At 50.8% G+C, this 25,089-nt stretch overlaps 1 protein-coding gene across 1 annotated transcript; it reads right to left on the bottom strand.

Annotated features, from left to right (window-relative positions):
- Positions 1-1,000: 1,000 nt before the first annotated feature.
- PIGR (polymeric immunoglobulin receptor) lies at positions 1,001-18,313 on the bottom strand. The gene is made up of 11 exons (XM_059995726.1): positions 18,193-18,313; positions 10,762-10,857; positions 9,680-10,024; positions 8,289-8,939; positions 6,762-7,094; positions 5,874-6,197; positions 4,793-4,967; positions 4,282-4,400; positions 3,514-3,645; positions 3,332-3,390; positions 1,001-2,298 (listed from the first exon to the last, which is right to left on the bottom strand). The coding sequence occupies exons 2-11, from the start codon at positions 10,802-10,804 to the stop codon at positions 2,203-2,205; spliced, it is 2,277 nt and encodes a 758-aa protein (XP_059851709.1). The 5' UTR covers positions 10,805-10,857; positions 18,193-18,313; the 3' UTR covers positions 1,001-2,202.
- Between the last annotated feature and the right edge of the window lie 6,776 nt (positions 18,314-25,089).

Raw genomic sequence — 25,089 nt, 5'->3', positions numbered from 1 at the left:
TATCATCTATTGACAATGTCAGTTAAGAATAATACAAGATTGCAGCTTTAGTGACATTTCTTGGCCTTTGATTCTAGGGACTGGGATAGACTGCCTAAGTTCAGGACTGGCTTGTAGGTTGTTGCATTAACACAGAAGCTGTATCTTAATTCTTCTGCCCCAGGCATGACTCTTTGGTGGGTCAGGGAGCAGCTTCCTGAGGGTAAAACAGTGATGGGTTCTAACATACCTTGTAGTTTTGGTTCTCCTGCAATGCTTTGCGATCCAGACTGGGGAAGCACATAGCATGGAAAGCATTATGTTCAAGGCCCGGATAGAAACATAGGTTCTATCCCACATCAGGTGGGCTAGACGGCCAGGAAGAACTCTCTCCAAGAGAGAACTCTCTACACACTGACACCCTGAAGAAGAGTCTAGGGGTGGCACGGAAACTTATAAGATATGGCAACGTTTAGCAGAACCTAGGAATGGCCTTAGGAGACGAGGGGGTCCTTTACCTAATCACTGTCCCCCAAGAGGCTTTGGGTCAACTATTCTAAAACCTAACTCATCATCTAATTAGCCTCTAGTCTATGGAAGGGGTCTATTCGTTTGGTTACTTGAGTTTTGATTAATAGCCTCTTGATCTCAGAGGATACCCCAGGGAGGTATGAGATTTAAGGTCAGGTGTTCCATGGATGCTGTACCAAGACGTTTTTTAATGCCTAAGCGGAGCACTGGTTATATCTGCTTTCAGTTTATTCCATCATAGAGAGTCTTTCATTACAGAGCTTTGGCATCTTGACCACTGGTGTAGGCCCCAAAGTGTTCTCTTATTGAAGAGAATCTTGGTCCCACTTGCAAGCTGTCCCCTAGCCTCCCTCAGCCCAGCATTGGAGGTGGGGGAACTCTGGTTTAGATACATGTCCTGGGGTGTCTAAAAGTGGGACTACAGCAAACTGCTCTGAAAGGGTTGCCTGGGAAACAAGTGGTATGGGGGACAAATGCAGTCTGAGCCTCCTTGGTGGCAATCACTGTCTTTAATTATTAATTAATTCACATTTTTGATTTGTTAGCAAGTCCCAGCTTGTAGGTGCTAGTTGAAGTGCAGAGCTTAGAGGGAAAAAGACCTTAAAACCTTAGCTCTTTGGAGATCAGCCCCTCCCTGGCACCATCAAACCCCCTCTTTTCTCCCCTTTCACTCAGAACTCTTCAAATACAGGGGTTATGAATGTTTGACCATTCTCTTACACGATTAGGTCTCTGTGAGTGACAAAAAGGGAAAGGGGTGTCTTCCCTGAGGTGGGGCTTGCGAAAGTCGCTATTTACATTTTTCTCCTCCTCTTCCTCCTTCCTGTAGAATTCTGTCTCCATCAGGAGAGCAGAGGCTCTTGTATGGAGACAGGAGATGCGAAATCTAGCTTTGACACTAGTGTATCTCATTTTTTGCCCTTGGACAAAATTCTTCACCTCTTAGGACCTCAATTTTCTCACCTGGAAAATGGTAAGAATGTGTTTTTGATTCCTTGTATGTATGCCCATGTTACATAATCCCCAAGGCCTCAGGACTCCAAACCTTTTATGGTTTCTCCCAATATAGGCAGAGGTGAGAATACCTGATGAGGATTTTAGTGAGTGTAAATACACAGAGATGCTGTGGCTTCCAGGGATTCAGTGATGTTTTTAGAAAGGTTGCTAGCCGGGTTTGTGGCCTACGTGTCCCGGTGTCTAGCAGAGCACATGGAATCTAGTGAATATCCAAATGCGTATTTTTAATGAGGGAAAGAAGAAGAGAAGATGGAAGGGAGTGGGGGATTGGGAGACTCGGAGATGGAGTGGAAGGGAGAATCCCACTGACATCCCAAAACAAGGGTGCAGAGAAGCCCTGAGTGGCTTTCTGAAATTGTCTCTCCACCCACTGTGGTCCCTTTTCTTTCTGAGAGGTCCCCTTAGATCTTAATTCTCCTTCCACACCTTAGTTCTTTCATTAGGAATAAACTGTAGGTGGGAATGCCTCACGTCACCTCACCCCCAACAGGAACAAGTAAGCCAGGCTTGGATGCCACCGAGAAGGGACCAACATACCCTCTGAGGACAGGTAGGAAAAGCCTAGGTGGGGTGTGAGTGCAGGGAGTGGAGGCCCGGAGCTGAGGGCCCTGAGGATCAACGTGATTCAGAACGTGATTGCCACGTGCAGAGGGATGGGTGCAACCAGGGCTCTGTCTAGGCTTCTCTGGGGCCGTTCTGGGTGGCAGCGGCCATGTTGTTGGTCTGGAGCAGGTAGGTGGTGAAGGCCATGTCGGCTTCCTCCTTGGATGACTAGGGGGCAACAGGAGAGGGGTCAGTGTTTGGGGCGTTGGCTCAGAGAGTGGGGGTCGGAGGGGGGGGGGATGCACTAAGTATCCTAAATTCATAATCTTGGCCTAAACAACCCAAGACTGTTCACCCACTGTTCTCATTCCAGCCACTGTGCTCACCAAGAGGGACTAATTTTGAGAAATGGAAAGTTGCAGCTTCTAAAAATATCTCCCTCTGTCTCACTACCTCCTTCCAACACATGGAGTGGAACCATCTCTGTTGCCTGGGCCCGTCCCCGGAAGCCCTGCCCCCAGTCACGGCCAAGGTGGCCTAGGTTGGCGTCTGCTACAAGGTTTACATTTTTCTTTCTCTACCAGTTCAGAGACACAACACCAGGCTGGAGGGGAAGGCTGTCTCCAGGACTGACTCATTCCCCTAATTGTTCCCAGTGCTGGGATCTCTGCTGCCGCCAGGGAGAGTAGATATGATAGCAAGCGTTAGTGCCTTGGGATCAGGGAAGTACGAGGAGAGGGTAACATGTGACCCAAAGGCAGGCAGGATTTCAAGTAACATGGCACTTGGTTGGGGTGGGAAGGGGCCTCTAGTGACTAACAGTACCTCCCATGAGCAAATGTCTTCCGGGCCCAGGGAAAATGCTGGTCCCCGCAAACCCTCAAGCGAGGGTGGTGACCTGAGTCTATGGGTCCCATGGCCAGCGTTTGACATTTGACCTGCCCACCCTGTGGCTGAATCTTTAATGCATTTGCCTTCCTCATCCCCTGCCAACCACTCCCCCTGCCCCCTCCCCCCCACTGCCGTCTCCCTCCCTCCTGCCAGTTTACAGCCTATAAACGCAGCTTACCTCCTGCCTGGGCCTCAGCCAGGTCAACACCACAACCAGAAAGATGCACTTTCCAAATACTGTTTACACCCCCTTCCCTACTCTGGCACCAGCCCCACTCTGAGGTGGTTTCTCCTGATGTCTAACTGCAGTCCCTCATGCTGCATTTCCTCGTCACCCACGTGAGGCCTCCTTCTCCCTCCTTGCTCTCACCCTTTTCGCCTTCTTGGGTTCTTCCTTCTCCACGGCATCCTCGGTAGTGGTGGCGAACTCTGTGTGAAGAGCAGGGGTGGGTGGGTCAGCCCTCCCCGGCCTCCTATTCCCATCCCAGATGCGGAGTCAGGGCTAATTCTTGTTCCCCAGGGACTGGGCATTCCCTTGAGTGAGGGATGTACCGTCTTTTCCTCCGAGAGTTGTCTCCTGAGTGTCTGGAGAGGCTCCCATGTTGTCATGGGCTCCAAAATCCCTGGAGTTCTCAAAGTCTGACATGCTAATGTCCGTCCTGTAGCTTCTGATTGAAATCCGGTCTGTCCGGGGGCAAAGAGGAGTTGGTGTAGAAATGGGGACCGGGGCGTCCCCGAGGGAGCCCCACAGGAGAGCTGAAGGGGGGCAAGTTCTTTGCTGCTCGTCTCTGACTAGGACCCAAGGCAGATTAGAAGTGACCCGAGTCTCCTCCCCAGTCCCTTTTCACAGACAATCTAGACTCAACAGTCGCTGACCTCTCTTCATCACTCTGCAAACTTGCAATGCCCAGGACCTTGTTTTGTCCTCAGAGGTGTTTATTCTTAGCCCTGTCTTGAGCCGTGAGGAAACCAGAGGTATGAAACTGGGACACCCCGAGTCACACAGCTGACTGGTCCTCACACCAGGCTGGAAGCCCAGGTTTCCCAGCACCCTGCCCTCCTCTCCCCAGCAGCTATGCCTCTGAACTTAGACCCGCAGCAATTGAAGATGGACTTCCAGCAGAGATGACGGCATTTGGACCACAGCACTTACTGTAAGTTTTGAGCATGTATGGGTTTATTATTCCCCACCTCACTTTCCTGGACCCTTCCTTTGAGCTGATAAAAGGAAACAAATCATGGCAACTCCCCTCAGCGCCTCTGAGCCAGGACTGAGGCTCAGTGTTGGAGGTGGGGGGCAGGGAGCACCCCGGGACTCACCGACATTCTTCCTGTGTCGGGCTCTGACCACTGCAATCGCTACGGCCCCTGCAGCCAGCACCAGGGCCAGGGGCACCAGGGTGAACAGCGCTTTGGAGCTCCCACCTTGTCCTGCAGAGCTGGAGGGAGCATTAATTTAGTTAGTCCCTGCAAGGGACACTGGGGATCCCAGGAGGTGCTGGCCGGTTGTCTCCAGCCAGTTCTTCCTTCCTGGTTAATCCAGTGCGTCCTCCTGATACAGCCGCCCGAGCTCTGTTCTTCTAAGAAGCCCTCCTAGACAGGACAAAGCTGAGGACCGGGCCTTGCCTGCATCCCCGGACTGGCAAATTGAACTGAATGGTGAACACCGCACTGGTCGCGGGAGAAGGGCAGAGAGCACAGACCGAGGCAGTGAGGGCTGCCTCCGCTGTCAAGAAGCGGACAGGCTCTCCTCCTTGGGCCTGGTGGACCAACCTCAGGTCCTCGGTCTCCAGAATGTTCTCCGGGTGGGGATCCCCAAATCCCTCCTCACCTGCCGGGATCTGCAGGTGCTCCGCTCCCACCAGCTGGACCTCCGACATCCTTCGCTGCTCTTTTCTCTGAAAAAAGGCTGGGACCCTGAATGACTTTGTTCTCAGTCTCCCTGGCCCTCGGCTCTATCGCCTCCTCACCAGGAGCAGCATTCACTCGACTGGTATCCTGGGACCCTGGAGAGAGCAGAGGGGGCTGGATTATGGTTCTTTCTGTCCTTGAGTTTAGGGAGTCTGAGGAGTGGGACTTCATTAGGAACCCCAGGGTCAGGGTGAGATTTCAAGACTGTTAGGATAGGGTCTCGAAGGACACTAGAAACAGGACTGGTGGTCTTCAGTAGCTTGTCACAGATGACCTCGGTCTCATTCATAGCAAATTCACTTCCATTTGCAGGGTTCCGTGTCATTAGATCCAGGTATGCATAAGGGCTGACCCATCATTTGTGGACAGGGAGATTTTTCACAGCTTTGAAACCCTGCCCAGGGCCTCTTGACTACAGGGCTGGGCGCCATAGTGCTGCCCCCTGGTGATAGCTTGGTTAGGGCTCCCTCAGTGAGCCTGACCAACTGGATGCTGACATAATCGGATTTCTGGAGGGACTAAAAATACCTTCATTAGGGATAAAACATTTCATGTGATATTTTAAAAAGAGGCTTGAAATGCAAACTTATTAGAAGATATTGCCCCGATTTTCTTTATCAGACCTTGTACATGAAGGTTATCTGGCCCTCTTTTGAGCAGACTTTGGCAGAGTATGACGCATATAACAGTGACTTTGACATTTCTACATATAGAAGAAGATCTCTCTGTATAGAAAGGGCTTCAAAGTGGCCTGAAGGAGCAACTATGGGACTTGTCTTGAAACTGAGGTTAAATGGCAAATCCACTATTTTTAATTAGTTTGTATATTTATTGGGATGCCCTTTCTGGAAGGCTAAATTAGACCAGGTGGGGGCATAATCTACCCCCCTCCCCACCCCCGCCTCTTATAGCCAACCCTAGGGGCCACCCCTGATGGAGATGCTCTTAGGCAGCTTTCTGTGGGGTCCCAGGGTACGTGGGCATGGCCCTCGGAGACTCACCCTTCACCCTCTTCTCCACCGCCACATAGACAGCCACGGTCTCTCCGTATTTGTGGCCCTCCTTCACTCCGCACCAGTACCAGCCTTCGTCCTCGCTGGTGACAGAGGTCAGGTTCAGGGACACGACCTGGCTCTTCTGGTCGCAGTTCACAAAGGCCTGGCTGGGGCCTTCGCCCTGGCTGGGCAGGGTCCTGCAGCCTTTGTTGCTCCACTTACACCAGTACTTCTCATAGGAGTAGAATTTGCAGGGGAAGTGGCAGGAGATCTTGAGGGTCTCTCCCAGCCAAGCCTTGACATTCTTGGGTACCTTGAGGCTTGGTTCTCCTGGAGCAGGGAGGGAGAAATAGGCACAGAAGTCGGCGCTGGTGATGCTGCAGAAAAGTGACGGGGGGACTAGGGGGGTGCTTTGTCCACAGCCTATTTCCTCTTTGGACAGCATGGTAAATAAACACACTATACTGAACACAAAAGCACTTGTAATTATGTGTCTATAATAGATTATTGGTGACCACCGTGAGTCACTCTAGTCTATCACAGACCATAGACCTTGCTAATGACTTCAATTTGCTTTCCTCGTTGTTATCTGCTCTCCTAGACTCAAGACAGCCATACTCTACTCCGCTGACGCCGTATATACTGTAAAAGAAGCCGATACTCTTGATCGCTGGAGGTGTGGTAGTTTGAAGAGTGTGGGGCAGGAAAGGGTTTGTTACAGGTGTGAACGGGACGGGGATGGGTGCTTGATACAGGTATGAGCAGGTGGGCTCTCTCCATCAGCATGGAGGTGGGGGAAGGTGGGAGGCAGAGTGGTTGAGGGGTGTTACTGCTGCTGACTGGAGGGGTACCTGGGGCTGCCTGCCTTCCCTCTTGCCCCAGTGCAGCAATTACCTTCCACAACCTTGAGCTCCACCGTGGACATCCAGCGAGTATCGCCGCTTGTCAAACACCAGTAGAAGCCGGCGTCCTGGGTGGTGAGCTGGTTGAGGATGACGGTGTAGGTGCCATTGCCTGGCTCCTCGTACAGTGCGAGCCTGCCCTCGTACTGCTCCTTGACCGGCCCCTTGCTCTCCACCAGATTCGGGCAGCGGCCACCCTGAGTGTCTTCCCAGCGACACCAGTACTTCAGGCTGTCTGTGTCCTTCGGGTTGTAGGCACAGGACACGGCCACGGAGCCTCCCACCACTCCTTTCACCACAGGCTGACTTGGGGGAATCATGGTCTCTAGAAGCACAGACAGGGATGGGAAGGAAGAAGCAATGCGGTCTGGGCAGCCTCTTCCCCGTGGGCTCGGCCAGGGTAGAGAGTGACATTTAGACCAATCACCTCACCCTCCTGAGAAAGTGAAAAAGATTTTCCTAATGTCACAGAGCCCAGCACTGGAGCCTTCACCCAGCCTCCAGGAGACTTCCCCACTGGTCTGGCGACCTTGATTCCTTCCCCACCTTATTCTGAGCAGAGAATGGAAGGGGTTTAAAGAGAGACTATTAGCCTTTCTCCTTAGGCTTCTTACAAAATCTCCCCCTAGGTAAGTTTTTGTCTGTTTATTAACTTGTCCCACAAAAGGGCCAGATGTTTTTTCTCCAAATTAAGAAAATGTATTAGAACAGTATGATTTAAAATATACACTATGTAGCACAGATAAGTTTAATTGTTGAGCACCCCGACTGAGGGCCATGTCCAAGAGAAGAAGCATGGCTTCTCTCCAAGAAGCTAAAGTTGAGGTTCCATGAGAACCCCAGATGACTGAAGATGCTGAGGGATGTGGTGAGGACCGAGCTAGATGGAGAAATGATGTACAGGGAATGTGAGCCCCTTACAGGAAAGTCACAAGGGCAGTGACCATGAACTTCAAGTACTGGTTCACTGTGTCTCATGAGGGTAACTCTGTGTGGAGTGCTCCAGGGTGAGAAGAAGCAAAGATTTAACCTGCTGAATAACAAATAACCCTAAGAGATGTTAGAGGGGAGATTTTAGAAGCTGGGGCATTGCCTTCCTGGGAAAGCTTTGCGACCAACGTAAGTCAAGACTTCTTCCATCTGAGTGTGAAGGATGAGATGCCATAGTGCTCGAGGGTCAGGTAGCCTCCGTGTTATGTCCTCACCATGACTCCCTGAAACCCAGGCAATCTACAGGTCGGGTCTCAATCAGGAGCTTCACTCCTCTCATTCCTATTGATCAGGGACGGCCATCAAAGGCCTTTGATAACAGAGAAGAAGAGTTAGGAGATCACACAAGGCAAAGGCTATGTCGTATAGCTCTCGTGTACAGCTGCCCACAGAACATCTGATCCAGGGCTCGTCAGTGAGCAGCTATTGTCAGCTGACTGACGGAGATTAAATAGACTCACAGGGAGCGAGTGAGGCTCTCCCCTGCCAGACTGCCCACCTCTTCCCTCTCCCCACTCTCAGGTCTCACCTTCATTGACGAAGAGTTGCCAGGCCTGGGTGGGCCAGCCTTCCTGAGGCTCACCATCTGGGTTGGCTCCGCACAGGTAGAGCCCCGCATCCTCTTTCCTCAGGCTGGTGACAAGCACTCTGAAGCCGTCATCCTTGATAGTGAACAGGATCCTGCCCTCAAAGTCCTGAGCCTTCTTCCCCAGCGTGTTGAAGATCACACTGCAAGCTTCCGCATTTTTTACCTGGCACAGAAATTGGGCCACATTTGCCTTCTCGGGGCCCACGATACAGTCAAAGGTCACTGAGCCCCTCAGGTCTCCATAAATCAGCTCACGCTTGGGCTTCAGCACTTGGAGGTCAGCATTGCTCTTGTCGGCGTTGGCATCATCCCCAGCCTGGCAGACGTACATCCCAGCATCGTTGAGCTGGATGTGATTGATTTCAACGCTGAACGCTAATTCGTTGGTACCCTGAATATTGAGATGTACTCTGTTGCTGTAGCTGGGGCTCACATACCCAGTAGAGTCGGTGACTAGCACGCAGCTCTGGCCTGTCTTCTTGCACACAGATTTCTTCTTCTCAGAATTCACAGCCCTGAAAGGGCAGTTGATGGTCACTTTTCTGCCCAGTTCTGCTGTGTAGACGTGGACGCCATTTATCTGCCCAGGAGCTGCAGAATGAGGGGTGGGGGGTAAGTTGTGATTTTGCTTTCTTGCAACATAGGACTACTCAATGTTCCCCTTGAGGGCTGGGTGTGCCTGTCACCTGGAGTGCCCTCTTTTCCAGAGGGACACTGTCGGAATATCTACCAAGGCCCAACTTTACTGCTGCCTCCTCTATGAAGGCTTCCCAAGCTGGCATTCGTCTCTCCCTCCTCTATTCTGTCTTGATACTTACACCTGTATCACTTATTACATCCAGTCTTGTGGACTTTGGGCAAGAACTGATCATTTTATTTACGCTGAGAGTTTTGATGGACTAATGGATCTCAGGTTAGAAAATATATTTTAAAAGAAGCCTTCTGGTGACCCAAGGTCTTGATCTGAAGGGTGCTCTAATAGCAAGAATTTAAGGAACCCTATGAATCTCTCCCTGCTCATGGACCTCTTGTCCCTCCTGCAACAAATCTAATGAGAGAAGCTGTCCTCCTCATGCTCTTCTAAGTTAGAGCCTTAGTAAAACCTGAAATGTTTCAGGCCCTGAAGACCTAGAAAAGTGCCCCCGCACCCCACCACCAAGTAGGTCCCGTCTGTCTTGTTTCCATGTTCTATTATGTAAAGTCCTTTCCTCCAGATGGACCCATAGCCTTCCCCATGCCCTCTCAGGAGATCCTTCCTCAGGCCTTCCTGTTGCTCCTGGGATGATTCCCTCTCACTTTTCCCCAGAAGTCTAAGGCACCTGGATCCTTACCTTGACTGACTTCCAGGCTCACATCAAAGGATAGGCCTCGGCTGTTAATGCCCAGACCACACTTGTAGAGCCCCGAGTCATTCCGAGTGAGATGGCCGATGTTCATCACAAATGTGCCGCTCTCTGGGAAGTTGGTGAGGTTGGCTCTGCCCTCATAGTCCTTGGAGACGTAGCCCTCTGAGGAGATGAGGGTAGTGCAGCGGCCCCTGGCTCCCTGCCGGCACCAGTACTTACGGGTATGCCGGTTGACGGAGGTGGCAGGGTAGTAGCACTTGATAGACACTGAGCTGCCTTCCACACTGCTCACCTCCTGAGGACCGAATATGGGACTCTTCATGGAGACCACTGTGGGGACAGAGACAGAGGCTTTCCGAGGCTGCAGGAGGGTAAAGCCCGCTGAGAGGATCCAGACAGCCCACGCCGAGGACATGAACGTTTCCTCCCAAGGAAACGTCCACATGTGCCTTCTGTGGATTAATTGCCATGTGCTACAGCTAGGCAATTGCTAAATTGCCAAACTGTTGAACAATTCTTACATTTTAATCGTAATTCATTAATGATAACCATTTTAAGGAAAACGGAATCACAAACTTATTTAGTGATATCCCTTGTGTGTGTGTATATATATATATTTTTTTAAACCACCCACGTGGGGTGCTACGTTATTTCCTTTGTTATCTGTTATTTCCTTATATTTCTGAAAACGCTTTACAGATTACTTTCTTTTTTTTTTCCAGATAAAAATATTAAGAGCCACAAGGATAAGTCATTTCCCCAAAACCCCCAAACAAAGCAACTCATAGTGATGCTTCGTTCAAGGTCAAGGTCTTATTTTCTTTATTCCCAGTGAAGATCCTTCACCAGACCCCTGACCTTCAAATGTGGGAGCGCCATTTCTGTTCCCTATCCCCAGCGCTGGCTCACCAATCCATTTTCAGATGTGGCCTCTCTGCATCGTCTGTGCGGTTACTCCTCAAGGGAGTGCAGGCTTTGCAAAGGACATCCTTGGGGACGGGCCTGATTTCAGAGCCCCCAGGGAACTGGGTCTGGGATGGGGGTGGGCTGGGACCTGGCCGACGCACCTGGGAAGACAGCCAGCAGGCAGGCGAAGAAGAGGCGCGACATCGCTGGAGGATCCTGTGGGGCTGTGCCACCCAGGCCGCCTTCTTGAGTGGTTGCTGAAAGACAATAGCATGAGGTGATGGAGTGCCTTTGTCTTCCAAGACTAGCTGACCGAGTTCCTGCAACACCTGTTTGATTTTGTATCTCCAGTAACCGACATAAAACCTGTGGAAGAATGAATGGCTTCCGCCTTTCCCATTACAGTTCAAAGTCCCGTTATCAACAATGCTTCTTTGTTCCTTAATAGGTATAAGTAGATTTTCATCTTCTCAACTAAGCTGCAAAGTTCCTTTGGGGTAGGGACACGCACATGGGTCATTTCCTCTCTATCCCTGTCTGGGGGTCACGGTCCTGGGCAAGATCCGTTACAGCTCAGGAACAGCTCACCGGATAATTGGTTACTACCAAGAAATGGCTCCATCCCTCTGTTCCAGCCGCCCTCCCTACACCCCTGGGAGGTGGAGGGGGGCTGGCATATTTTATGGCGTGTCCTATGAGTAAGTAGAGATGCCTAGAGGCAGCCTAGCAAGGATGAAAATGATGATGATGGTCATAACCACCATGAATGGTCTTGTACCATGTTCCAGGCACTGTGTTAAATAATGTACCTGTATTATCTCATTTAAACTTGATATCGCCCCACGGAGGTGGGTATTCTATTTTTGTTGTTGTTGTTGTTGCTGAGGAGATGGGCAATCTTATCCACATTTTACACAGGAGGAAATGAAAGCTTAAAGGTTAAGCGCTTTCCTCGCGTTCACACGAGGATTAAGTGTGGGGATAGGTAGGGTGGGAGTGGAGGAGGTGGGCAAGACCTGAATCCTGCTTTGTCTGACCCCCAGGGTCTAAGCTCTGAGCCTCTCTTACTGCACTGTATTGCACCTCAAAGAGAGTGGGATGCTTATCCCTCATGCTTATTCCTGCTATTTGTAGAGCCCCCTTTGCTTATCAAAGCATTGCCATTTACACTATTTCACTGGAGCTCTATAAGTTCCCTTTAAATAAGACAGAACAGATATAATTACAACCATTTCATAGACAAGAAAATCAAGATCTTGAGATGCTGAGTGATCTGCCCATGATTTCCCAGACCCTCAGTTATGGGGTTGGGGTTCAAAATGTAGGTGTGATGGCCTCTGTTATCCTGGTTGCTGAGGTGGGTCCGACGAAGATGGAGAATCCAAAGTAAGGCCACTCAGAGGGTGCAGCACGTGTGGACCTTGTAACATCTGTGGACATGGCCCAGGGCTGGGGAGGGTTGAGGGCCCCAGGGCCCAGCCTGACCACAGCTGTCCTCTGGACCCAGACTGCAGCCTAAAGGAGGAGAGAGGCGAAGAGGGGAGTCCCCACTTTCCCACGGACTGTGACAGGATTTCAACTTTGGAATGGACTTGACGAAGAGAGTGTGAAAGGAGAAAACTGTGTTCACAAGTGCTGGGCAGTAACCAGCACCCGTAAAGAGAAGGAAGCTCTAAGCAGCGGGGGGCGTGGAGACGCATCTCCCAGGCTCCCTTACTGCCTTGGCCCTGTTCCTACTCTCAGAGACGCCCTTCGCTAGCTTGAGCCAAAGGAAATAGAGCTGTTTATCTCGGTTATTTCTTTTCCGTGAGGGAATTTCCCAGCAAGGCACCTTTTTATTTCCTTGTGGAGATAAAGGTATTCTGTTTCTCCGGTTCTTCAGAAGAGTAAGAGGAGCGGGTGGGGGCAGATATGGATGTCGGGTGGCAGCTTGAGGCTCTCTTGATTCTGGTTAACTGCCCCAGACTTTTCATACCAGGCCAATGATTAACTTCTGGGGTGGGGCCTTAGCCAAATGCCAACGTCCCTCCCAGCCTGGATGTGCTCAGGCAACGCTGGCTGCAGGACCACCTGAGTGGGCACCGTGGTGGCCATGGGATTGACTCCCAGGTGGGGGCAGGGGTCAGAGGCCTGGGAAGTCTCTCTCCTCTGGAGCACTTGGGATGGACTCGCTGCAGAGTCCCAAGGACTCTACCACCCGCCATTTGCGCTGGCCTTGGATTCCGTGGCCAGTGGGCGGACACAAAGCCACGTGCTTTGAGGAGCCCAAGCCAGTAGCAGCTCTCTGGTTCTGGTCGCTGTTCTCACCTGACATCAGCAAGCTTCCTAATATTTCTGTGAGACTGGGGTCGGTCTTCCCATAGGCTGAGCTGGGGGATGCAACCCCTCCTCTGGATTGGTAAAAGCAATTTGCCTTGGGTTACACAGAGTCAGATGCCAGATTTTCCAAAGCGGGGGTCCCGACTGCCAGCCCAGGCTTCTCTCATCTGTGACATGCTTGGATGGCTGTGAAGGTCCACGTCGGGGGAGGATGCGCACACGTACCCATTACCCTTTGCATAACCTCACACCAGGGATGAGATCACCAGGCATGCGCAGGGGGAGGGCAAATCTGGTAGAAGTTGACCTTGGTGAGGAAACACACAGTCCAGTCCCCAGGGATACTGGACTCTTCCCGTGTCCCCATGCTCTCAAGAGCAGGAAATCTTTGATCAAAGCTAAACTTGAAACACAATTTCTCTGTTCGCAGCTGAAAGGACCCTGGGCTTTGCAAATCATTTGAAATCCCTTCCTCTCAAAACCAGACTTTCTCCCAAACCTGGGAGATTCAGGTCTCAGGGAGGCCCCAGTTCCATGGTAGCTGGGGCTGGAGTCAAAGGATTTGCTTTAGGAAGGAAAGAAAGAGCATAACATCTAGTATGCAGCAGATGCTTTGCTACCTTCTTTTCTTATATGACTTCATCCATCATCTCAGCCACCCAAGGGATAAATGATATCTTCATGTGCAGATGGGAAATCTAAGGGTTAAGAGATTCTTGGCCCCAAGACTCCACAGCAGAGTGGGGTCGAATCGCTACCCTATTATCACTACTTGGATGCTCAGAGGGACCTGTTCTTTTGGGATCTACATGGGCTAGTATATCATGCGTGAAGGCACATTTTCTGGCTCTTAAAAAGGAGCCAAGGGCTTCCCTGGTGGCGCAGTGGTTGAGAGTCCGCCTGCTGATGCAGGGGACACGGGTTCGTGCCCCGGTCCGGGAAGATCCCACATGCCGCGGAGCGGCTGGGCCCGTGAGCCATGGCCGCTGTGCCTGCGTGTCCGGAGCCTGTGCTCCACAACGGGAGAGGCCACAACAGTGAGAGGCCCGCGTACCGCGAAGAAAAAAAAAAAAAGGAGCCGTATTTTCACTAGTCAGGCTGGGATATTCTAAATCATTCTCATTTTACCAAGTTACCGACCCTGATATATTCATAACGTATGTCTACACCATTGTGGGTTGGGGCAGGGTGTTAGCCCTGCTGAATAATAGAGTCTATCTCCTCGTAGAATTAATCTAGCTATAGCTCCCCTGAAGTTAGAGTGGTTGGTCTTCAGCTCTCATGGCTTGGAGTCAAATCTCTGTCCATCTAATCTTAGGGTTTTCTCCTTTTTCAGAGGGAGGAGGCTCTCCTGGACCAGGTCCTGGCTTGGCTGCTGGCGAGCACAGGCCCTCAGCAACTCTGGGTTCTTCACCTGTTTGGCACACAGCAGAGGGTCAGCTGAAGCTCTCACAGCCTCCGGGGCTTTAGAGGGAGCAGAAGCAGGCACTATGGGGACTTGAAGCCAAGTGGGCAGTTTCTGACTTCCTGTGAGTGTGAACTTGGGGGAACAGGAAGCTTGGGGCTCAGAGGAGCAGGGAGTGGCTGGTCTGGCTGGGGAAGGAGCTTTCCTTGGCCTGGACTGAATGGCCAGGAGAGGCACTGACTGGGTCCATGTGGGACTATCACTCTCCTCTCCCGTGGGTGCAGAGGCCGAGCACAGAGTAGCGTGAGCCTGGAAACCACAGCATCGCTAGGGGAGGGAAGGCAGTCTGTGTAGTCTGGAAGGGCCTCAGACATGTAGTGGCAGGCAGGCGCATAGGAGAGGCTATGAAGTTTATGTAAGCCCTGGATTGTGGGAGAATCTCCAAGGAAAGACAGTGTTGGGGAAAAGGAATCGGAACTCCAGAGGGCAGGGAGACGGAGAGAGAGCAGCCACAGGGTCCAAAGGATATATGAGCTAGAAAGACCCAAGACTTTCTGGTTCCATTCCTGTCAAAAGTCAGAATGCAAGACTTCAGCAGAAATTAAGCATTTGGGATACAAGCTCCATGAAGCTCTGGGAATAAGACTTGTGGATTTTCAGATGGCCTTTCCACAAAGACTGAGAACCCCTGTTATTGACTCCATCCCATTCTACCCTGATGTGTAAGTGTTTACCTCACTACTCTACCAGATGGCAAGCTCCTGGAAGTTAAGAGTCAACTGAAATCAATCTCTCCACCTCCAGAAGGCCTTGCTCTCCAGAGAGTGCCTGGCGAAGACCAGCTGCTCAGCAAAGACTGATTAGATTGGGAATGGTTACAATCTCATTCCCTCTCTGAGAAGGGCAAAGTTAGGGCTGATTTCTCTCACTTTGCCCAATAGCTTCTTGGTTCTGGGCACTCAAGGGAAAGTAGCATGAAGAGGAGCATGGAGGATGGAAGAGAACCCAGAGGTCCAGAGTCCTGCTCTGTCACAGGCTACCAGAAGAGCTCTACCACTTGGGCAAAATATGCTGGCTCAACTTTCCCATCTGCAAAATGGGCATCATGGTCCCTGACTCTTCTAGTTGAAGGGCTACTGTGGGATGGGGGACTATGGAGTGGAATAACAGGTTAATATATATGGAAGCACTCTGAAGAGTGTAAAGTGCTCTTCCACCGTAAGAGGTTGCAATTACTCCTTAGCACAGGAGGGTGAGGGTCTGTGCACTTAACTTTTACGGTTGCTGTGCACTTGGAGAGTAGCACAGAACACGGACTCCTCAGCCTGGCTCTCGTCTCTCTTACTTGGGGGTTGTGTGATTGGGGGCAGGCTATTTAAACTCATTGAGCCCCAAGTCCTCATCTGTAAACTGGAGACAATTGTACCTAGTAGAGTGAGTCGCTGTAAGGATTAATTGAAGCAACATATGTAAAGTTCTAAGCAGGGCGCTGGGCTTAAAAAAAAATAGTTCCTTGCCCATATCCTCTTTAAAATCAACACAGTCTTCTCTTTTTCCTGTCTTAGAGTGAGAGAACAGAAGTCTATTTGCTGAGCGTCCTTTGAAGACTGGGGGGAGCTGCTCAGATTAGACCAGCATGGCCTGAAAGAGAACTAGGTTAGAAGTGAGGGATCATAATTATAGCTAGCACGTACTGAGTCATTTTCAAGTGCTTTACATGTGTTAACTCATTTAATCTTCACAACCACCCTAGAAGGTAGGATAAAATGGGCAAATGCATTTCACAGATGAGACAGTTGTGGCCCAGAGAAGTAAGACATTTGTCCAAAGTTATACAGTAGGTAAGTGCCTGGGATGGGATTCAAATACAGGCATTCTGGGTCAAGAGTACAAGATTTTAGTCACTGTGCTGTACTGCAGAGGGTCTTAGAGTTGAGAGGAAGCAGTCAGGAGGGGAGGGAGCAGGAAATCCAATCTCAGAGAAGTTAGTCCAGTTCTCGCCTCTCTGCTTTTCACAGGAAAGGTAGTTCCTGTGAAGAGACTCTATTTGAACCCGGAGGTAGGTGCCAACAGAGAAATTTCTTCCTGAAAAAATAATACTGACTGCTATTTATTTAGCACTTACCACGTGTACAGCATGCTACATTCGTTTCCTAAAACCAGACACGTTGCCTTCAAAGCTTCTGTCTACTCCATCACACTGTGTCAATGCCAGGGACTTTGGTCTCCCAGCTTCAGCCCACCCAAAGAGGGGCAAGACGTAGATGAGGGGATCTCTGCTGAGCACATGCCTGAATAATGTTATTGTTTATAAAGCTGGGTATTGTGTTCTTTAGGTGATGTCAGAATGTCCCCATGACCATATCAAAATGACTGCCCCAAAATGTTGTCATTTGTACTTGCCGGGTGAACTTACACCACTCACATTAACTCACAGTCTTAGTTTCCTCAACTGTAAAATGGGATTGTGATACCCACCCTGCCTACCTCCCAGGTTTGTTTCAGGTGGGAAGGGAATGAAGCTGTGAAAGCCAAGGGTAAGTGTGTTTACTACTTGGAAGCTGCTGCTATCACACTATTTGTAAAATAAAGCCACAGCGTCTAGAGGTGCTAAGAGACAGGCTAAGAGACAGCTAGCTGCTGTCCTGGCTCCTGGTTCATTGCTCTTTCCGCTACATCACCACACCCAAGGCCAGGGAGAGAGATGGATGGAGAGTTTCAGAGCTGGCTCTGGGCAGACCAGAGACTTGCCTTCTTCCCGAACCCATGAATTGGCCTATCTCGTCTCCAGGTGTTCAGGGACCTGTAATTCCCCTAGTGAAGGGGGAGAGTGATGGCGAAGGCTGTGGTGCAAAACAGCGCCAGCAGCTTAGGTGGCCTGGGGCAGTTGCAAAAAGGGAAGTGGGGGTGGTGAGAGACGGAGCTTGCGCAGCATCTGTGCTTGTGCCGGAGGGTCCCCTGGCTGGCCTGGGGATGCTGTCGGGCTGGGCCGGGGGAAAGCCTATGTCTGAGGCCTCCGGGCTGCAGAGCCAGGAGAAACATCAGGACTGGGGAATGCTGCCTATGCCTGGGAGGGGTCTCTGCCCGCCTCACTCACTTTCCCAGGAAGGACCTCATTTTTCCCACTTTAACAGGTGCAGGATGTTACAGTGATACACACTATACCTCAAAGTGGCAGGAATCTGCGAGAGCAAAGCTGGGTTGAAATTGGAAAGGATCTCAGAGGCTCTTCGAAGCCGGGAATAAGGGGCTGCCTGTGCCCTCACCAGAAAGGTGGAGGTGGAAAGCTTCAAGGACTAGAAGAGTACCTGCCTCGCGCCAAGCACTGCATATGCCTTATTCTATCCAGGTCTTTCTGCTGCTCAATAGTCCTGGAATAACTGAACCGAACTGAAAAACACCAAACAACTGTTATTTCGCTCTAGAGTTTTCAAAGCAATTCCACACGTTTTCTCATTTGAATCTCACATCCACCCTAAGTGATTGGCCTTATTTGTATCCCCATTTTACACATTAGGAAACCGAGACTGAGAGAGCGATTAGGTGACTTACCTAAGGTCCCAGTTAAGCTATATAGGAGTTAGTAGGGAATTCGGAGACCAAACTTAGAGCAGAACCACATGTGCTGACCCAAGACATCCCTTCTTCCCACCTGCTGAGCTTCCACCCATGCGTCCTTACTCAGCTCTCCGAGATGCGCCTGCCTACTCCCCCACAACAGGCTCGAGCACACAAGCAGCGACCACACTCTCCTCACCCCACTCTCTGTAAGCTGGGAGTCATGCACGCAGAGAGCACTGCCTGAGACACCATCCCGGGCCCTTCCCAGATGGCACCCCTTCGGGGATCCCAGGGCAGCCACACTTACTGTTAACCACTTCCTTCTATCCTGTCAGCTTCTTGGGCACAGCCTGCTGACCAGTCCGCAACCCTTGCCTTTCTAGAAGCCTCTGGCAGGACACTGGATGCTGCTGCCAAAACTGAAACTGTGTGTGGTGCTTGACCCACACCTGGGCTCTTAAAGGGACACTCTCCCATGGGCATGGCGGCTGGCCAGTGGCACGTGACTCCCCCAGATCCCTTGCTTTCCTTTCCTTTTGGCTTTCCTGGCTGGCACCACTTGCTTCTCCTTGACCTTGGGAGACTCTGTTCCTTGGGAATATCCTACATCTTTACAGCTGCAGGATGTGAGATAGGGTATCAAGCATGAAGAGCCCGTTCTGTTGCTTTCTAGCTGCAAGATTCTAGGCAAGTCACCTTCATATTTCTTTTCAGCTGGAAAATAGGGAGAGTAATACCAAACCTACAGGTTGAGGATATAACCAGATATTAGATGTGAAACACCTAGCCCAGGGCACGGCGTGGAATCGATATGCATCGGAAGGGGTATAGGTGGCAGGAATAGCCTCACATCCTTGGACTCATATCTCCACTCACCTGGCGACATGTCCCCCACTCCCTGGGCTATTCAGCCTGGATTAAGTCCACTTGTTACGCATCTCCTGCAGAGCCCCTTTTGCCAGCTCCAGAGCTCCCAGGATCCCGGGGACTGTGCTCTTCCCTCCTCACTCACTAGAGGAATTGGAGATTTTGGCTGCCTCTGAGCTCCCCCGGGAATGGCAGACCTCGGAGTCTTGTTGGAACCTGGGCTTGGCGCCTCGGCAAAGAGGGCGCTGACAGGCAGAGCTGGGGTAGAAACCTCCTTCCCTGACTCAGTTAGTCCTTGGTGCTCTCCCTGACCCGACCCAGTTAGGACTCCCAGGAGTTCCCCAAACGACCTGAGTCACACAAGTGAACCCCACTCCCCAACAGACATGTGCGTCCTCCACCCCTCACCATGCTCCCCCAACAGAATCCTGCCCCATCATACCTGCGCAGGTCTGGCCCAGGCTCTCCCTACAGCATCCTACGGACTGAATCCCAAAAAGGGGAAGGAGGAAAGGGGAAATAGAGTCCCGGAAAAACACAAGGCTGTCAGAGCCCAGGTCTTATTTTAGCTAACCACTCAGTCACAGCAGGCTATCAACTCGCGATCACAGGTTTGGATGGCAAGAAAAGAAACCAGGTTCTCTACTGTGGAGTTTAATTTTAGACCCTAAACCCACAATCTGACTGATGTAAGAAAAAAGTTACCTAGTCATTTCTGGGCAAAGTCGGTCCAATTCAACGATATCTCAGTCACTTTACTCCCGATTGAAAACTCAGTCTCATTCTGGATTTTCTTTCCTTTTCGTCTCCCCTCTCTCCTCTGGTGATGATGTGAACCCTGGGGAAGTGGGCCTGGGTGAGGGGATGGCTTGTGCCAGTGTAACTGTCGAGGCAGTGGGGAGGAGGGCCCCATTACACTGGCCCATCCTGAGAGGTCTGTTGTCCACTCTGTGTTCTACTTGTCCCTTCGTCTGGGCTCCTTCGGGTGGGACCTCCGGGCCCACTCAGCCCTTCCTCGCCCTTCTTGTGTATACAGGGAAATGCGGCTCACCTGCATCTTTCTGATGCCTCCGGGAGATCGTGAGCCTCAGAGGCACGTTCTCCCCAACACTCCTTGTAGCCTTCTGTGCTCCATTGTCCCCATGTAACTGAGGCTGCAAAGGACATTGGCAAGATGCTAACCACCAAAGTTGCATACAGGACAAGCAAGGCACAGGCCCCCTTGGCTCTGGTGTCTCCAAACCCTTCTGGACCTCTCCGTCATTGCCAACCTCCTCTCCCGACTGCAGCCCTGATCTAAGCCTGATGGTGGTGGGCGGGAAAGCACAAAGACACATCGATAGCTAAGCCATCTTTCTTCCCCTTCAGCAATTGTTCTTCCTCCCAGTTCCAGGGTCAATGTGAAGTGGGAGGATGTGAGGGGAGATGGAGATGGTTTGGGGACAGTTAGGGGAACATCCTGGTTCTGCTCCTTTCAAAGGTTTTCCTTCTCTCTCTCTCCTTTGGAGCTCAATTGTCAAGATATTTGTAGGTTTTGTTTTCTTAGTCTCATTAACCGATCTCCTCCAAAGCAGGGATACCTTGTGTTGTCTGGGCTGGAGTTGGTGTTAAGAGAGGTCCACTGAGCACTAAGACAGAACCTTGATGAGTGTAAGCCTGTGGGGAGGGAGGGAAGCACATCCATGAAACAGTTGCTTCTCATGCTGCCTTGGGGGCCTCAGATCTCCACTCCTATTCCTGTAGTCTGTGATGGTGGGAGGGTTCCTCGATCATGTCCTGCTGTATTCCCAGGAGTCCCCAAGACTACCTTAGCACACCGTTCCCCCACTCACCCCCGCCCCGCCCTACATATCCAAGACCCGCCTGGATTAGTGATCCAGCTTAGGGAAAGAAGAAAATGAGAAGTAGAACCCAGGGAAGAGCCACAAAGTCAAGACCCTGCGTCCTATTTTGGGCTCAGCCACATGCTAGTGGTGTGATTAGAGTCCCCCAGCTTCCCCTCTTTCTCTGTGGTTTCGCCACCTGGAACCCACTGGCCCTGAGACATAGCCCCTGCATCCCAGTCCTGAGAGAGGAGATACTGGCCAAGAGGGTCCAACTACCCAACTCAACAGTGATGATAGCAACAGGAATTATACCTCCAAAACTGCCATCACTTCATCTGCTTAAAAGCTCCCCCTCCCTCTTAAAATCATCATATGAGAAGAATATAATAATGAGAACGGCTTCTCATTTGGCTTTCACGACTCTGGGACTCAGCATGAGTCAGTGTGGGGAAGTCCAGAGCCCTGATCTGGGGACAGAACGCCTATATCGTGGCTCTGGCTCTGCCTCTGACTTGCTGAGCGACCTTTGCCAAATCACTTCCTCCTTTAGGGCTGCAGTCGTTTCATCTGTTGAATGGGGGCGCTGGACCAAATGGTCTCCAAGGCTTTTCCGGTTCTAGGATTCTGTGTTTTGATCGAGCACCCCATTAGAGTCCTGTGGTTGCTGTAACAAATTACTACAACCTGTGTGGCTTAGAACAGCTGAAATGTATTATCTCTTGGTTCTAGAGGCCAAAAGTCTGAAATCAAGGCATGGGTGACGTGCTTCCTCCGGAAGCTCTGCGGAAGAACCTGATCCTTGCTTCTTCTGGCTCCTGGTGGCTGCTGGCATTCCTTGGCGTTCTTTGGCTTGTAGCCGCATCCCTCCGATCTCTGTCCTTGTGCTCACGTTGTCTTTTGAAAGTGTATCTCAAATGTTTCTCTGCCTCTCTTATAAGGACACTTGTAATGGCATTTGGGGTCCACCCGGATAATCCAGGATGATCTCCTCATCTCAAGATCCTGAATTGAATTACATCTGCAAAGACCCTTTTCTCAAATAAGATAACATTTACAGATTCTAGAGATCAGGAGGTACACATGTCTTTGGGAGGTCGTGTTTCAGCCTACCACAAGCATCTACTATGCCCATGACCAGTTAGATCAGTTTGCCACAAAATTACGCCCACAAAAAGTTCGAGGTCCAGGGAGATTTGAGACATGCAGGGGTATGCATCCCTGTTCCCCAAGGGCTTATGGTTTAACTGAGGAGTCATCACCCCAACACACCACTGCCAAAGAGCGAAACCAGCCAGGCAGTGTAGCCTTGTGGAAAGCTCCCAAGCTCCAGACCCAGAATGCCCTGGGTTTATGTAGGAGCCCTGCCACCTACTAGCGGGGGGACCCTTGACAAGTTTTTTAATGTCTCTGGACCTTGGTATTCTCATTTATAAAATGGGGCTAATTACACTTACCCCATAATTATGGTATGAAGATTAACTGTAATATGGACAGTGGCTGGCATCTAAAAGGTGTTTATTGTCCAGCTTCAAATGAAAGGGACAGCATAGGCTTTTGGAACAGAGCCCCACTGACCCATGAGGAACCAAGGGCGGGGAAGTGGAATGACTTGCCCAGGTTTGCATGGTGAGTTGATGGCGTGGATGGGTTGAGAACCAAGGTCTCCCAGCATTGGGCACTTTCCTCCACTTCCCAAAGCCTTTACTCCCCCAGATGAATCTTCTGAATTGTGTTTCCCCAGGCAGCAAAGGGCTCCCATTTGCATCCTGAACTGATCCAGGGAAGACGGGAGGGGGCCAGGTCCACACGCCTCCGCAGGTCCAGCCCTTCAGATTGGCACCACTAGCGTGTTGCTCCCAGACCCGGGGCTGACCCAGCCACCAACAGAGAAGGGGAGGTCAACACCATCCAGTCCTCCCCCAGAACACCACTGCCCTTCTGGCATTGCTCACTGTGGATGGTCTCCATGAATGTAGCTGGACAAGTGGGATAAGATGGGACGGATGAAATGCCTATAACTGCCGTTTACTGCCTGCTCTCTGCTCCCATGTGCGGATTTTTAGCTAAGTCAATGTTTAACCCTTGTCTGGAGTCAATGTTTAATCCCAGGTCAGCCAGCCCTGAAATTTAGCATTCCTTGGTAAGCCAATAATATATAGTATTTTAGTATCAATCACTGGAAAATAGAATTGTGACAGTGGATCTACCAAAGCTAAATAGCAAGCCCCATCCCCCCCTTTTTTTTGTTTTAAGGATGTTGACTGTTTGGGGTTGTTTATGCCAAGTATGCTGCCCTTGCCATCAGCAAATAATGATCTAGCATTTCCTGGCCCCAGCTGTTATCTACTGGCAAGAGCACAGCATTGGTTCTTCCTGTTCTAATTTCACCTTTGAGGCTTGGGAGAGGGCATGGGATGGGGACGACTGCCCTTTTGGTCAGCTGAGCGCTGCCATCTGGCAACGTGGTCCCTAGTGTGGTCACTGCCTGGAATCCCAGACTAGAACCATCCAGTTGGCTGGGCTTGCTCAGGCAAGCTTTTGGGGGAGTTTCTAAGCACAGACTTATGTTCAGAGGCTCCCTGGTGAATCTCCCCATTAGGAAGTAGGTAGAAGGAAACTTCATTATAAATGCTCTATGTTTGCCTGGCTACTGGGTGATTTCATAGGGGCTCCCCAGGGCCCTTCTTAAGGAGCTTGGAGCATAGCATCTATGACCTGGCAGCATTGTGTCCATGACAAGAGCAAGCTCAATGAGGGAAAAGTCAGAATGGCAAGCTGGGTGGTGGACACGTGGGGAGTGTGAAAGAAGGGGAGAGGGCTGCGACCAGATTAGAGGTTCAGGTTACCGGATGTGTTGGAGAGGGTGACTTACTGGCCAAGTGTGTGCACCTGAGCCTCAAATCTTTTCTTTTTTCTACATGAACTCACTGAGTCACCTCCTTCTCCCTGACTACCTGCCTCCCTATGTCACTGTCCAGATGTCCAATCCCTCATCTGTTTTCCTAGCTCTGTTGACTCCCAATCAGGGAGTGAAAACAACATTTCTTCTAGGCCTTCCGGGGTGGTGGTGAGGAGGATTGTCTGTACTCTATCATTGTGGCTGGTGGGGGAGTGAAGGCAGAGACTGTGGTGGGTGCCCCCTGAGCCTATGTCTTGTCCCGAGGAGGCTAGGAGTGATGAAGCGGAACATGAAAGAGTCTGGAAATGGAAAGTTGGCCTTGGTCCCAAGGCTCCCTCTATTTCTCCTAAGCCAGTCCCGGGACCCCAAAGAGCTTTTATTCTCTGGTTCTGAAAGGCAGGAACAAATTAACAAACCACTTCTGAGGTTACCAAACCACTCTCTTGCCCTCTACTACCACCATCCCTTGGCCAGGAAGGGGCGGAAGAAGGAAGATTTTCAGAGTAGACATCCAAAGTCAACAGAGTGTCAGCTGACAGGGCCCAGCCCCTCTCATAAGCTACTGGTGTCCTCCTGAAGCCTTGTTGTTTCCTTGTTCCTGGTCTGAGCCTGGCCTTTAGCCCAAGGTTTGCCTAGCAGGCAGCCATCGGAAAAACATCGCCTGTGATCCCCTGCAGCCTGTGCCATCCGAGCCTCAACAGTCCCACCTGTATAGTGGTGTACAATCTGCTTCTTTCCGGTGACGTATACTGTCATTAATTTTCAGTTTTCTTTGCTACACGGGTGGAGGAGAGTGCTGGCAAAATGAAAAATTTAGACAAGTTGCATTTCCTAACCAGTCTGTCCTTCCCATGCCAGGCTCTAAAGAAGTGAACTCCCTGATGCCCTTTTTCTGAATTCGTGTCTGAAGTGAGGTGCAACATCTTCAAATTATGGGACAACTTGGAAAACGCCTTTGGTCATGGTCATCCTGGCTCTCTTCCTCTTGTCTAAGATACTCAGGGCTGGGGAGGCAGGACTCTGTAACATTAGGAGAAGAAGTGGTCCTTGTTGATTGACCCTCTACACTCAGAGCAACACTGGTAGATCTAGATCAAGGCAGCAAACAGGCTAAGGTTAGGAACTCGGCCAGAGGTTGGAAGAGGCAGAACACAGAAGATGCCAGATGCTAATCAGGGAACATATATCTTCGACAAAACGGGACCAGGAGGCAAATGGTGGCCTCCTGACCTAGTGCCTCAGTGCTCGTGATTTCTACGAGCCTCTAGGAGTATGGCATAGGGTCCTTTCCTGCAGTTGGCACCTCTCTGCTGCTTGTCTGGGTTTCAGCTGACCCCCTGGAGAGCAGGCCATGGGGTGACAGCTCATCCCCTTGCTGATAGTGAAGGGAGCAGGTTGGCCTGGGAGGGCCAGTGCCTGCAAGCCAAGCTGTGTCATTTCAAGAAAAATGGAGGGCTTGGTGGCCCTGGACCCTGCATGCAAGGCCACCCACAGAGAGTGTGTTTCCTTTCGTGTAGAATCTCCATTCTCCATTGAACGTTTGTCAAGCTATTAGCCCTGGATTATCTACACCAATGGAAAATAATCACATAATCCATGTCTACTTGACTGA

The sequence above is a fragment of the Delphinus delphis genome, chromosome 1 (genome assembly GCF_949987515.2).
Source record: "Delphinus delphis chromosome 1, mDelDel1.2, whole genome shotgun sequence".
Classification (NCBI taxonomy): Eukaryota; Metazoa; Chordata; class Mammalia; order Artiodactyla; family Delphinidae; genus Delphinus; species Delphinus delphis.
The sequence above is the reverse complement of the archived record's forward strand: the minus strand, read 5'-3'. Positions and strand labels throughout refer to the sequence as shown.

What these genes read in the sequence shown, in the direction of transcription:
- PIGR (XM_059995726.1), bottom strand. Translation starts at nt 10,804, where the DNA reads ATGTCGCGCCTCTTCTTCGCCTGCCTGCTGGCTGTCTTCCCAG. An exon ending in GGTGGAGAAGAGGGTGAAGG is followed by an intron (nt 4,968 to 5,873) that starts GTGAGTCTCCGA and finishes TGCTCTCTCCAG; the next exon opens with GGTCCCAGGATACCAGTCGA. An exon ending in GCACCTGCAGATCCCGGCAG is followed by an intron (nt 4,401 to 4,792) that starts GTGAGGAGGGAT and finishes TGCTCCCTCCAG; the next exon opens with CTCTGCAGGACAAGGTGGGA.